The 15,403-nt window shown below is 34.4% G+C and overlaps 1 protein-coding gene across 1 annotated transcript in view; it reads right to left on the bottom strand.

The window, feature by feature from the left end:
* The window catches only part of LOC107747620 (guanine nucleotide-binding protein subunit beta-5-like), an 11,770-nt gene extending 1,577 nt beyond the window's left edge, over positions 1–10,193 (bottom strand). Inside the window, exons 1-8 of the mRNA XM_016562219.1 lie at positions 9,995–10,193; positions 7,505–7,641; positions 6,928–6,969; positions 6,156–6,232; positions 5,768–5,900; positions 5,575–5,718; positions 5,141–5,232; positions 3,880–3,929 (exon numbers count right to left, since the gene is read on the bottom strand). Of these exons, the coding sequence (XP_016417705.1) occupies positions 3,880–3,929; positions 5,141–5,232; positions 5,575–5,718; positions 5,768–5,900; positions 6,156–6,232; positions 6,928–6,969; positions 7,505–7,641; positions 9,995–10,106 (787 nt within the window). The 5' untranslated portion in view covers positions 10,107–10,193. The remainder of the gene's footprint in view (positions 1–3,879; positions 3,930–5,140; positions 5,233–5,574; positions 5,719–5,767; positions 5,901–6,155; positions 6,233–6,927; positions 6,970–7,504; positions 7,642–9,994) is intronic.
* Between the last annotated feature and the right edge of the window lie 5,210 nt (positions 10,194–15,403).

The raw sequence follows: 15,403 nt of genomic DNA, 5'->3' as shown, positions 1-15,403 counted from the left end.
TTTGCGTATACGTCGACTTTCCATGTCCATTATTGTGAAACCCGCGAGACACAACAAAAACACAGCTCCGATCACAGCGTCCTCCATCCTCCTGTTGTTAATGTTGTTCTTCTTTGTTTCTGTTGTTGAACGCCGCGCACAAATGACGTCGCTGTCGACCAGCTTACGTCACTTCTTAGTACACACTGTCGGTGCGAATGCAACCCTTTAAATGGTACTGGGAAATAGTTCGCGCAAAATTGTCCCAGTACTTTAGTACTGTACATTTAGTTCTGGAACTAAAGCGGTGCGAAAAGCCCTATTATTCAGCTCAGTTCAATGTTGATTCAGTTCAGTTCAATAACAGTGTCTCAAAGTTCATCAATTATGAAACAAATTGGATTCAGCTATAAAGCAGCTGTATAGGAAAAAGTAGTCATTATCCAGAGTTTTGTTCTCATTCTATAGTGTCAGTGAAAATATTACAGAATATAAATGGTCTTTTTTGTCTTTTAATTGTCTTTTGTGTATTTAATTGCAAGTTTAGTAATATTGTTCAGTATAAATTCGCGTATCTTGTCAGTGTCTGCACTTGCTTGGCCATTTGTTGTGAAGAAAATAAGGAAAGTGTGTTCAAGCGCCAGCAGAAAACAGTGTAAAGAAATAGTCTTTGAGAGAAGCAGTCTTTATCAGCGGAAGTTAAAAGCAGCTCGTAAGTGTATTTACTTGGAATTACTTAAGGTCAAGATTCACCAGTTCAAAAGAGACACCATGGACTATAAAGACCTCAAAGTCTACACTTGGATGTCGGATAAACCAAAACCTCAGCAAAAACGAGGGGGAATGAGACTCACAAGTGCTTCTGAATCAGATGATTCCTATACGTCGTCTTCTCAAACTACATCTTGACAAAGAAAACCTTTTTTGGGCCAGCCCCGCCATTCCAAAAGCAATCAACCAACTAGAAGAGAGCATCGGGGAAAAGGAAAAGGACTTCGGGAGGTTACTTCTCCCAAATGTGCTATTTTAAATCAACAAGATAATATTGCATTTAACTTGTCGGACAAAGAATTGTTCACTGAACAATTACAGTATTGAGCAAAGTGTTATCTTTTGTACCATATAATGTCTCAAATCACTTTATGGTTAAGTTTTTTAGAAATGTGAAATTTTAAGATTGTTGTTATGAATTCTAATATATATTGAATAAATAAAAGTGATGCTACATAAGACGTTTTATAAGAAACTTGTGTCCTATAAAACCCAGTCCTATAAAAAACAAATTGATGACATTTTACAAATGGATTTGATAGGAAATGGATTAATGGACATGATTTAAAGGAATTTAAAATGAGATACCTGAAATTCATAAATCACTAGAAGATCCTCCAATGCGACCAGTTGTCTCAGGAAATGGGTCATTGACAGAAACAATATCTAAATTCCTCGATTCTTTGATTCAACCAATAGTGAAGAAATTACCATCTTATTTAAAAGATACTACCAATTTTTGGGAATAAATCGAATTAAATTTCTTGTATAAGCATGACGGATTGGCTTGTAACACTCGATGTTACTTCTCTTTACACAAACATATCTCATGACGAAGGCTTAGATGCACTAAATTTTTACTGTAAGGATGATGACATCAGAGTACAAGATATAATGGACGTTACAACATTAGTCTTAACAAAAAAACTATTTTTCAATTGAGAAAGATATTTATTTACAAGTTCAAGGTACAGCGATTGGCACTCCAATAGTACCAAATTATGCCAGTTTTTTCATGGGTAAATTTGAACAGGATCATATCTACAGTAACAATCCGTTTTATTCATATATTAAGGTTTGGATGCAATATATTGATGATTGTTTTATGATATGCTCAGGTTCTGAAAGAGAATTAGTCTTATTTTTGTCATTCATTAATTTGAAAATATCATCTATTATTACACTTACAATGGAAACGAGTCGTGATTCGATACATTTTTGGGGTGTGACAGTAACTGAGATTGAAGAGTCATTGCATACAGTGGGCGCAGTAATACAATAAAATCTATTATTTATAAACATTGGCACATATTATCATCTGTTGAATCTCTGAACGATACATTTCAGTATCGCCCACTGTTTACTTTTAAAAGATCACGTAACCTGTCAGATATGTTGGTAAATTCAGATGTAATGAGGAGAAAAAAAGTATGTTTTTATTCAAGGCTGTTTCCCCTGCAGAAATTGTGCCGCGTGCCAGAACTTGATAAAGTGTAAACAGTTTATATGTCCAATAACACGGAAATGCTTTGAAATTACATCTTGTATTACCTGCTCAACTCGTAATTTATAACAACTTGTGATCTATATGTTAAAATGTCCTTGTCAAAAGATATATATATATATATATATATATATATATAGGAAAATCATTGCGTCAGTTGAAATGATGAATTAATGAATATAAATCAAGTATTAGATGACAAGACATAACTTCTCCAGTAGCTAGACATATCAACGAGCTGGGACATGACATCAAACAACTGGAATGTATAGGTGTAGAGGAAGTTTTCGGAATACGTAGAGGAGGTAATTTAAACAAAGAATTATTAAAACGAGTAGCATTTTGAATTTATAAACTTAAATCACTGGCTCCAGACGGCATGAATGAGGATTTAGATCTTTCCCTGTAATGAGTTATAATTGGTCGAATCCATTTTAATATTTTGTGGAGTATATCTTGAGCATTTACATTGTGAAGATCAATTGGTTATTTATGACAATGTATTTCTGATGACTTTAATCATTTTACTTTTCACTGTTATATATTTTGAAATTTAATTCAGGTAGTAGATGATGGTGATTGTTTATTTATTAAACTATTTAATTGTGAAATTGTTATAAATATGGGATCCTCTGTAAGTCATGTTATAGCCATGGGTATATTGTGCAATGTATTAGTAGATGTGAAAATTTGTGTTATATACAAATGGAAATTGTCAAGCATTTAATTGGAATATGTGTGTTTGTAGAGACTCGACACTGGCTAATGAATGATGACATCAATATAATTAATGATTTAAAAGTGGGTTGAGTAGTTGAATTGTTCAACGCACTAAAGAAGGCCTTGAGCTGAAAAGTTTGTGTTTTGTCCTGCTGGTGATTAATGTAAAATAAAATGCTAAAAGACTAGTGCAGATCATGGTTTTATATACTATGCAACTTAATAGATTGATGCACCAAAATAAAATATTAAGTGACAAAATAGCACGGTGCAAACGGCTTCATAGACAATTAAAACACATAGACAGTACTATGGCTATGTTCACATGACAAATTCCTAATTCTTACGAAGCCCCGCACATGGCATGCAGGAAAAAAATAGTAGTCTAAATCGTGTGCACGATTTACTATTTCATTCCCTCGATTCATAAATTGTGCGCAAGATTGCGATTTATTTATTTTTTCTTGCATGTCATGTGCGGGGCTCCGTAAATTCTAACTCTTTCCTAAAAGTTTTTGGTTTGTGAGGTTGGTCAGCTTTTACCATTTTATCACTGAAGTATATGCTGTGCATGCATGGCCAAAATTATGTGGACACCCTATTCCAATAAACAGGTTTGGCTATTTCAGCTTTGAACATGTGTAAAAAGTACATCAAATCTAGCATACAGGCATACAATCTCCCAATATAAGCAATTTAAGTATAATTGGGACATTTTGTGTTTTAGCATGACACTGACTGCGCCCCTGTGTACAAAGAGAGGCCCATTTAGAAATGCTCCACTGAATCTGATGTGGAAGAACAGGTTTGCATAAAACCCAGACATGAACCCAAATGAACATCGTTGGTGTGAATTGAAATGGTAACTGCAAGTCAAAACTCATCTTCCAACATCAGTGCCTGACCTTGCTGATGCTCTGCATGGAAGTGAATCCCCACAGGCATGATGCAACATCTAGTGAAAATTATTTACAGATGAGTGGAAGCTGTTATAGCAGCAAAGGCCAACTAAGTGCTGATGGTTTTAAATTTAAACATTTAATACACATATGGGTGCATTTTTTGGATGTCCACATACTGTATCTAAAGACACTGTACTAGAGTTATGAGAGTAGAGGTAGAGTTATGCAGCAAACACTGAAAACATTCCAAATCTGAATAGTTAAATAATAACTTTCCTGCACAATCTTACACTTATAAATAAATACATGTGTTTACCGCTTATATGCAGTACTCCAAAGATCTTTTCACTCACATTTGTTTTATTATTATTGTTGTTATTGCTTTTGCTGTTGTGTTTTGTTAAATGAACAGCATTTATTTAAGAAAGAAATCTTTTGTAAAATTTTTAACATATTTTCTTTACTGTCACATTTGGTCAATTTCAGTTCTGAATAGAAGTATTAATTTCTTCTTCTTTTTAACGTTTTACTTACCCTTAATATTTGAATGATAACGTATCACGTTTTCCACAAAAATATCAGGCAGCACAATCGTTTTCAACAATGATAATAATAAGAAATTCTTTAACACCAAATCAGCATTTTAGAATGATTTCTGAAGTATCATGTGACACTGAAGAGTAATGGCTGCTTAAAATTCAGCGTTGCCATTACAGGAATAAATTACAATTTACAATATAATAATAAAAAAAATTCTGTTATTTTAAATTGCAATAATATTTTGCAGTATTATTGTATTTTGATCAAATAAATGTAGCCTTGGTGAGCATAGGAGACTTTAAAATCTTAAAAATTAAAATCTTAATTATTCCAAACTTTTTTACTAGTAGTGTATATATACAGTATATACTGTAACTATATATCAATATGTATATAAATGTTATAAAATTACTCCTGTACTATATAACACTTTGACATCAATGGCTGCTTTTGTTGTTCTTCAGCTTTTTCATGCCAAATAAACAATTATGATAAATGTCAGTAGATTGGCATAAAAACATGTCCAACCCAACTGTTTACACTGAAGTCAGATCTGATATATATGATTTATTTCCACATAATAAAGTGGCCCAGATCAGAATTCAAAATATCAGATTCAATGTGATTTTTGCTGTTCACAATGTCATGCAGTGAGGGAAAAGAACTGTGGTGTGAACGTAGCTTAAGAGCATTATCAGAAAGTGCCAGGCGGCGGGTCACTCACTTCACACTGTTGATGTCAGACTCATGCGTTTCAAAGGACTGAACATTCTGTCCTGAGCGCATGTCCCACACATTAGCCTTCTTATCACAGCCCTGAAAAACACACACAGCACTTTAGAGACCGGCAGAACAACACTCACACAAAACAGAGTGAATCTCAGGAGAATGATGTCCTAAGAATAGCTACACATTACCCAAACTGACATTGTGACTGAACAACAACCTAATATGTAAAATCAATCCACGACTTACAATGTTAATGATGGCCATTGAGAAATGATCATTTATATCCAGTGCTTTCATTCACCTTTATAAACTGAAATGAGTATTTTGCTGATTCAGCTGTAATGATAGTAATCACATGTGTTGTGTGAGTGGGGGTTTGGGATGTGTGTGTAAAACACATATGTGCAGATGGAGTTTTGAGGATCTGACCCCTGATACAAAGGTGTTTCCTGTTTCAGAGGGTGCCAGGTCCAATGAAAGAACATCAGCCGAGTGACCATGGAAACTCTGCAGCAGCTGCCCACTCTCAACATCCCATAATGCACATGTCCCATCACCACTTGATGTCAGAATCTGCCACACACACACACACACACACACACACACACTCACTCTCTCTCACCTGCATGTCAGAGTTGGTGAAGCTGCAGGAAGACAGATAGTTGGTGTGCATGGCCACAGATTTCTTCTTAGCTGCCAAGTTCTCATTTTTATCCAAAGAAAGAGGATAGACGGAGCATTTATTATCCAAACCACTGAATGAAAGACAAAGAGAAATGTTAACATTTTGCAGAAATGCACAGCAAATAATATATTTTATTTTTTGACTGATATTTGGATTTCATTTTAAAGCTGCACTTTAGGAGTTTTTAATTATGACTGGAAGACATAGTTCTTAAATAATATAACAGCTCATATTCTCTGAAGTTAAGATCAGCATTGACCTATAAAATTACAAAACTTACTACTACTACTACTACTAATGCTTATGACCCTCTCATGATACTTACCCACAAGCCACAGCACAGCCAGAAGGGGCATAAGCACATGCCATGACCCAGGTGCAGGGCATAGTGACCGCATGCTCCTGTACAACACACAGCACAAAAAAATAATTTACATTTTGATCAAGACAAGGGGTCTGGATGCATTTTGCAGATATTTATTAACAAACCAAAGTAATTCAGCATAGAACAACTTACATCATCAATTTATTTAAACTTAAATTAAGTATTTATTTATTTATTTATTTGTAAGTAACCATGTAATAAGCAGCATAATAATGTACATAATATACATGAAAATGAGGAATGGGTGACTGATCAAGATCTGGGTTCTTCTGAACTAAACTAACTGCATTGCAATAGCAAACATGCCTAATTAATGTCTAAAATTACGTTTCTGTTCTTTTTCATTTCAACAAACGACATACACAAACGGAAAAACTGGTTATTTAAACTGCTTTTCTCCATACATGTTATTAAACTCATGCACAAAACATGTAATGAGAATGGAGGCTATTAAAAAAAACACTAAAACATACTATGTACACATATGTCTGAGTATTTAAATGGTCCAGTATACACATGAACAAGATTCTGCATGCCTGATGTGTCCATGTGTGTGTTTATATGGCTGCCAGATTAGTTTGGCACTAATACCCCCTGGGTTTCCATTAGAGTGCATTACAACTATAAAACATGCAGATTATTATTTTGAATAGCTCCAAGCACTGCAAAACATCACCCTAGAGTAATGTATGACACAGATAGAAAAAATTACCTTATTGGTTGTATATGCATCCCACACAATGACTTTTCCATCCTATAGGAGAGATTCAACATTTCAGTAAAGACTTTTTTTAAAGAAATTCATTTAGCAGATATTTTTATCCAAAGTGACTTACAAAAGACGAGGAACAAAGCAATTTGTCAAGGGGCCAACAATATTCGTAATACACGATGCCAGGTTTATTATACAACTAGATTAAGAAGCAATGTGGAGAAATGAGTGCATTGGAAAGTGCATTGGTTTAAGAATGTGGGTTGTTTAAGTGCCTGTGGAATATGTGTGTTTTCAGTTGCACTTTGAAAGATGTGATTGTCGCTGCAGTTTGGGTGGAGATTGGCAGCACATTCCACCAGAGAGAAAAAGAGTGGGTGAAGGTTTTGGAGAGTTACTTTTGCCTCGCTGTGAAGGAACAAGAAGGCGTCGCTCATTAAATATAATAAAGATTGTGGATAACCGATATACTGCAGCTTCTAACTCTTTTTGGACAACACATCACATTTCCTTAAAAAAACATCTGTCTCTATATATGGCAACAGTGGTTAGGTACTGTGACAGTATGTCCTGTTACCTGAGAGGAGCTGACGATTCTTCTCTTGTCACGGCACCAGTCCATGCACAGCACTTTATTCCCATGTCCTTTTAAGGTTCTCCTGGTCTTCATGACAAACTGACCCAGAGCCTCTATCTTCTCCGCTACCTGATGCACTTAAGTCAGAAAAACAAATTTCCATTAACCACATCACCACCTGAAGTAGCACTTTTCCTAAAAACTCATCTTAGCATCAGGAAGATGCATTACTATTATATTTTTGATGGATATATGCCGATTGACTGTAACAAATTGGCAGGTTTTTAAATTTTATAAACGAATTACAAAAACATTACTGTTGACAAACAATAGCATCCTCAATTCCAAAAGTAAAATTGTACTATGATGGCACCCAGCATGCATTGCAGCATAAATAAATTACACTTGCATTGATTAGTAATTGTTTTTTTTTTATCTAAAAATAGTATTATCATCATTGTTGCATTTTGTATGGTGAGTACTGTTGTCTTGGTGTGTCTAGATGACATTCATAAAAGTTGTATAATATATTTTTACATCCTTCATAAGTAAAATTGTACTATGATGGCACCCAGCATGCATTGCAGCATAAATAAATTACACTTGCATTGATTAGTACTTTTTTTTTTTTTAAATCTAAAAATAGTATTATCATCATTGTTGCATTTTGTATGGTGAGTACTGTTGTCTTGGTGTCTAGATGACATTCATAAAAGTTGTATAATATATTTTCACATCCTTCAAAAAAACAATCTGCAAAACAAAACAAATCAGTCCCCAGAAAACACATGCTTTGAATATGCTCATTTGAAATCACCACTATGATTATTAGTTTTCTACTTACTGTAGTTGGGAACTTGCACCTTTATATTGAAGAAGAAAAAAATACTAATCAGTGCAAGAGTATTCCAAGTAAACACATATACTAAAACTATAATCAATTTTGAGATTTTTAAAATTTTCACATTTCAAGTTAGTTTTGAACAGACTTTTTATAATCATTTACAACTGAAACATAATCATGTCTTTAAAAGATGTGCCATCCGAACAGCCATTTAAACAAGCACATACATAAACATAACATATAAAACACAGCAATAGTGACAATCAACTCCAAACATTACAAAACAAGCATAAAACCAGTAGTAAAAAAAGCATGCTGGGTGCCAGCATAGTACTTCAGCACACTATTACAGTGAACGTGTATAAATAGTACAGAAAATTTCTTTAATGCAGACTTAGTCAGTGTAATTGTATGGCCTCCTAAAAGACATCGTGTATGTTTTTTCAAGACTTTGCACTAAATTCTGCCACAAACTTAAAAGACACGGTAGCAGTTCCAAAAATTCATGCCTAAAAAAAAACCACAAAAAAAAAACTATTACGAATATTTCAAATTATAAATTTATCACAGGAATAAATCAAAAGTGTGAACTGTTTTAGTGGAGTCCCGGATCATGCACTCTCATAAGGTTTATTATTTGTTTGCTTATATTTTGTGCGATCATCCACACATGCAAAGTTGGTTGGCAACATAACTGCAATAAAGTAATAGCCTAGTTAACAATTACTTGTTTACATACGATATATAATGTATTTTATATTATTTGGGCACTTATAGGCTACAGTTTGACAGAATGTTCTAATTCAGCATGCCATGGGAAGTTAATCTAACATGTTCTTATATTGATATTGTTTATGTCTTACTCCTTAACAGTTAACCATGCTCTTAATGATTTAATCGATGCCATCTCTTGGAATATCTGAAGGCCAGGTTTTTCCATCACTCATCATTAGAACCCATTGTACACATGGCTCTCCATTTTGGCTTGTACTTGCTCTTTTGAAAAATGTACCATAGGTCTTAACGGTAACATGTGTTATAATAAGGCTAGCCTATTAATCATCATCATGTCAATAATTACTTATTTTTTATTAATCTATATAGCATTTGTTACGAAAAACAAGAGCCTGCACATTTAGAAACAATAGCTACAACAAGCCACAGTTGTAATATAAATCTATAGGGAAAAATCTATTCCTTTAACTGATTATCTATCATAAATTCTACAAGTTACTCAAAATGTTCCACAATAAATAAGCCTACAATAAAACGTGATCAATTCTAGTAAAAGTGGTCATGAACAGATTTTAATTTAGGGCTGGTACAAGATTATGTTTTCTCCTTTTTTCATCAGTCTTTTTAGTTTATGTGCCTTTTTAGATAATGTCCCCCCACCCCCACCCTCCACTGCTCGTTCTATATTAGAACGTTTTATACATACTAGATCATATGGACATTGACGAAATGGATTAATATCTTACATTTAGCTGGTGTTTGGCAGATATTTCTGTATTTCAAATCGAGCTGCCTAAATATAGGCTACGGAATATTTGGGCATCCCGCGCATTAGCTGTGATGTCCATGAATGCAGTCTAGCTAGGCAGCTCGCCGTGTTTTGACACACAGCCGCTGAGTGTTTTACTCACGCTCGACGTCGTGTAGTTTGGCTCTCTCCTCCTCTAGTTTGGCTTTCAAAGACTCAGACTCCACTTTCAGCGTGTGGATGGTTTCGCCCTTCGCCAGTCCCTGACAGGCCATCTTTAAGAAAGCACAGATGGATGACGGATGTGTCAATAAATATGCTCTTTATTATGAGCCGAGACTGATGGCCTACTGCACAGTCTGATGATGCTCTGACGTTAGCGCCAGCGTCACGTGACACATCACCACCATCAGCATCACATTTATTTCTGGAGCTCACCGACTAAAGCCCCAAAACACATTTATATCTGATTTATATATTATAGCATTTTATTCAGTCTTTCAAATCAGTGTTTCGAAATGGTTTTGCTTGATTTTTCTTCCATCATATTTTTATATTTAAACAGTTCTAAATTTGATGAAACTTCTGATTAATTTATTGCGTTCGTATATGCTGTTTGTAAATTGATTGGTATTTCATTGGTTACTTTTGTGACTACAACACAACTACATGTTGGTACTGGTCTAACTAAATAACAGAGCCTAAATGTGTTTTCAGAAAGCTCTTAGATAAAGCACTTTACAGATACAGCATTGATATTTTGTTTTCTTTTTAATTTATACACATTAAATATTACATATATGTATGTAATAAAATGTGTATTTCCATTACAGGTTTAGGTCTTAAATTTCATATAAGGTGGTATTAAAAAGGTCTTAAAAAGTCTTAAATTTTAACTTGTTCAAGTCTGCAGAAACCCTGTGTGTAAGTGATGACATAAGGATGTGTTTTGCAGTATCTGATAGCTCTGAGACAAAAACTCTTGAGCCATTAAATCAACAGGACAAAAGTATCCTAGCGTTAGTCAGAGTAACAGTTTTTAAAATGTCCACGTGACAGTTGAACGCTATAAAATTCTTAAATAATGCCGAAACAATGAACAAACTTTTGCTTCAAGATTTACTTTAAAACGAAAAACAACGTGTCTATAAATTTTTGAGTAAATTAATATCCAAAAAAAAAAAAAAAAAAAAAAATCCAACATAAAATAAATTCACAGATCAGTATTATCGAATGACGCGAGAGAGAGCGAGAGAGAGAGAGAGAGTAATTTAACCTCAAAACTGTACAGGAGGATAAATCTCACAAAATATAATGTTCAGATAAAATAAGTCAAGATTAATAAGAGCATACATTCAATAAATGTGGTGAAAAATGAACATCTTCAACAGAAGTAATGCATATTAATGCAGCTTTACTTTATTAAAACAAACAATTACTTTTAAAACAATTCAAAAAGCAATGCAGGTAGAGTTGGACTCATGCATTTTTATAATTCAAATCGGCCTAAATTGGGGGAAATTATTCTGTGTTTCAGACCCATATTCTTATTTTCATTTACATTGTTGTTGTTGAGTTTAGTTACTTACTGTCTTGTGATGTCAGGATGTGTTTGGTCCTATAAAATGATAATTGATCGTTTCTTTTGCTGTGTTTCATGTACAAATTGTTGAGGCATAAAGTGGCATAAAGTGATATTGTGGCATAAACTTTTTTTTTCCTCATTAGAATTCATGTTATGTTATCAGTTTGAATACAATCATCACATCTTCTTAGTTTTTTTTTAAGTCTGTAATTGTTACAGTGATGGCTGATTGTACTTCGTGGCAACTTTATATATTTATAATGATATTTTATTTATTATTATAACTTCAGTCAAGTTCTATGAACAGATTTCCCTTTTTTAACAGTGAAAGTAGCAGACAGAAATCGTGTTCTGAGAGATTAAAGTCTTAAAATACACATAGTGTTGTTGAACTCATCCTGAAGCAGCTAAAGTGTGTGATAACATACCAGCTCCACACAAAATAACGTTATTTATTATGTTATTTATTTATTTATGCTATTTTTTAAAAAGACACACTGTCCGATATGTCCTGACCAAACTTCCCATTTCAGTAGAAAATGCATCAACACCAGGAAGTAAACTTTCACCATTTCATGGGTTTTTAAATGTTCATTTTTGCCATGGTGTGTGCGCTAAATATACAGATAAGAAGTAGAAATGAGCGTACAAATGTTTAGTGTTGCAAATGGAAATAAGCATATTATAAATATATTTTTGGCATTTTTACAGGACAGTATAGCAGTGGCAGGAAGCGAAGTAGGAGAGAGAGAGGGGGGGGGGGGGGGGAGAGATCGGGAATGGTCCACGAGCCGGGACTCGAACTCGGGACGCACTGAGCGCAACGGCACTATATATGGGCGCACTGCCCACTAGGCTATTGGCGCCGACAGCATGTCATAAATATTATATTATAAATAATTATATTATAAATATATAATACAAATTATATTATAAATATTAACGCTCATCAATTAATCTTCTCAATTACAATTGTAACCAATAACTAAAATTTTCATGTTACCAGAGTTACAGTAATGTTCAATATTTGACTGCATTCAAACTCACTAATGCAATCTGTTTACCTAAACAGAGCAGTAAACTGTGCTGGGATTAAAAGAAGGACTTGCTTTTGTTGCATAGACACCATCAAAAACCTGTAAATAACATTTTCCAGATTCAATTTACACATTAAGCAAAATAAATGTATTTAAACTTACCTTTGAAAAGATGTATCAGGTGTGTGCTTACAGGCTGCACTCTTAAGAGGGAGGAGAAAGGGATTGAGCCTGGGAAAGAGGCAAGCCATAAGCTCCTTACAGTAACATTAGGGTTTTAACCCTGGAGAAGTGTTACCAGCAGAAATAGTAGCCAGTCAGAGACAGACATGGGGCAGAGACTCACAAATAGTACTGCTTATTTATGTGGTCTTCATAAATTGCCATTTAGATCTTAAGTTTGGCCTTTTATCAAATCGAGTGACAGAGGAATCAACACAGGCTGTACACTGTCATTGAAGCAAACTGTGAAAAGTGCAAAATTAAAAGTCTGAACCACACATAGTCATGAAAAATGTTTTGAGCCAAAGAATGCAGGTTGATCTCCACACTATCTGACCTGCTACATTTTGCAGAGATTAAAAGAGAAAGGCAGAGAAGAGGAGAAGTGTCATGGGTTGACATTTCCTTTTTAAGTCACTAGAGGGAGCTGTTAAGACCCTCTCAAACCTAAAGTGGCTTCAAACACTTGATCTGCTCAATGTTTCCCTCTACTGTTTTCTAGGTGGAATATCATATAAACGCAGATGTGTAGTGTTTCCATTTTTTTTTTTAGAATTTAAATTAATCTGGAAATATTAACCCATGTATGAGGTAAAACCCTAGTTATCAAAAATATGCTCTAAGAACCTTTTTATAACGTTCCCATTCAGTTATATTTCTAAATGTTCTCTGATTGAACAATCCAACCCCCACTCTTAAGAAAAATGGCGCTAAATGATTGGGCTTGTAACAATAGCAGAAAAGCAGAAGCTTTTTTATAACCTTAATATAAAGCTATGAAGAACCTTTTAAATAATACTTTATTTTCATTAATACAACCACAATTCCAGAAAAGTTGGGACGTTTTGCAAAATGGAGAAGAAAAAAAATCAAGTATCTGTGATTTGTTAATCCTTTTTAACTTTTATTTAATTGACACAAAGTACAAAGAAAAGATTTCCAAAGTTTTCAACATAAAGGCATTTTGTAAATATAAACAGATTTTGATTTTGATGGCTGCAACACACTCCAAAAAAGCTGGGACAGAGGCAAAACAAAAGGGAAAAGTTTATAGAATATCCAAATTACACTGTTTTGAAACAGTTCACAGTGAACAGGTGAATTGGTAATAGGTGAAGGTGTCATGTTTGGGTATAAAAGGAGCATCTCAGTCTTTGCAAGCAAAGCTAGATCATGGCTCATGTGATATTTATATTGATAATGCCACAGAAATTTTCTGGAGGTCCACCAAGTTTGACAATACTTATTTGAAAATGTTTGCGATTGTCTTTTCTTCTGTACAGAGAAGTGTATCCGAGTGAACTAACAAGACTAACAAGAAAAAAATATAGGGCATGACTTGATTTTGTCCATGGGATATTGATTGGATCATCATCACTCATATGATGGTGTTGCAGTGATGGTTGTCCTTTCGCAAGTCTTTCCTATCTGCACATATGATCTCAATAATGGAGCTCAACAGTGACCATCGGGTGTTTGGTCACCTCTCTGCACGGCCATCCTCCCGATAGTTTGGCAAAGCAGCCAGCTCTAGAAAGAGTCCTGGTTGTTCCAAACCTTTTAATTTAAGAATTATGATGGCCACAGGTCTCTCAGGAATCTTCAATGCAGCAAAATGTTTGGTAGCCTTCCCCAGATCTGTGCCTCGACACAATCCTGTCTCTGCAGGCTCAGATATGCATTTCCAGATGTTAGACCTTAGATAGGTGTGACTTTCCAAAGCATGTCTAATCAATAGAAATTGGTGGGCTGCAGTCAAAGTGTAGAAACACAATCCACCCATCTGAATAAATTATATTTTAAAATATGAAACTAACACCGCCAGTAGGTGGTGGCAAATCACTGTCTTAATGAAAGAGTCATGGAATCATTCGGTTCGTTCAAAACGACTGATTCATTCAGGAATGAAGCAGTGATTTTACGAATGAATCATTCGTTCAAAACGCGGCTTCATTCAGGAACCAAACGCGCAACTCTTCTGATGTGAATTTATTTTGAAGGCAGTGGTTATTTGCATTAAGTGCAAATAGCGAAAGATGCTATTTACAGTAAGTGCAAATAGCCATAGATTCTATTTACACTATGTAAAAAAAAAAGCAATAAGTGATAGTAATTAGATGCTATTAATACTTAATGCAAACAATGGCAGATATCTGATGGGAAAAGGGAGAAGAACGGGAGTTCGAACTCGGGTCGATCACGTCGTAACTTACCACCATGTCTTACTCCCAACTGCTTTTGAACAGGGGTCTTTTCTAACGATGTCAATCCCAACCAGATTTGCTCTTAGACTAGTGTAAATAGACATTCGGTGCATGGAACCATTTTTGTTGGTGCTAGAGCAAATCAGACAATATTGTTCTTTTAAGTAAGTCACTTAATATGAACTTTTTGTTTTTGAATTGCATAAAATCAGCATCACATTTGCAGTGCTAATATTGGCTGCACACGTTTTTTTTTTTTTTTTTTAAGAGTCAGATTCAGAGAATCACCAGTTGCCTCATTGGTTAAAAAATTCAAACATTTTACATTACTATAAAATTAAATAAATGGAATTCAAATGAAAAGTAATCACTTTGGTAATCTAAAATAGATTTCGGATGTAACCGTAATTTGATTTCCACCCATTTAAAATGTAACTAAAACGAAATACAGTTACTCATATTTTATATTTTAAATACATAACGAAGTTACATGTATTTTACTCCCCGGCCGTGTGTGTGTGCGT

This window comes from Sinocyclocheilus rhinocerous, unplaced genomic scaffold, assembly GCF_001515625.1.
Source record: "Sinocyclocheilus rhinocerous isolate Xijiao unplaced genomic scaffold, SAMN03320098_v1.1 scaffold1430, whole genome shotgun sequence".
In the NCBI taxonomy this organism is placed as follows: domain Eukaryota; kingdom Metazoa; phylum Chordata; class Actinopteri; order Cypriniformes; family Cyprinidae; genus Sinocyclocheilus; species Sinocyclocheilus rhinocerous.
Note: the sequence above shows the minus strand (reverse complement) of the source record. Positions and strands in the feature narration are given on the sequence as shown.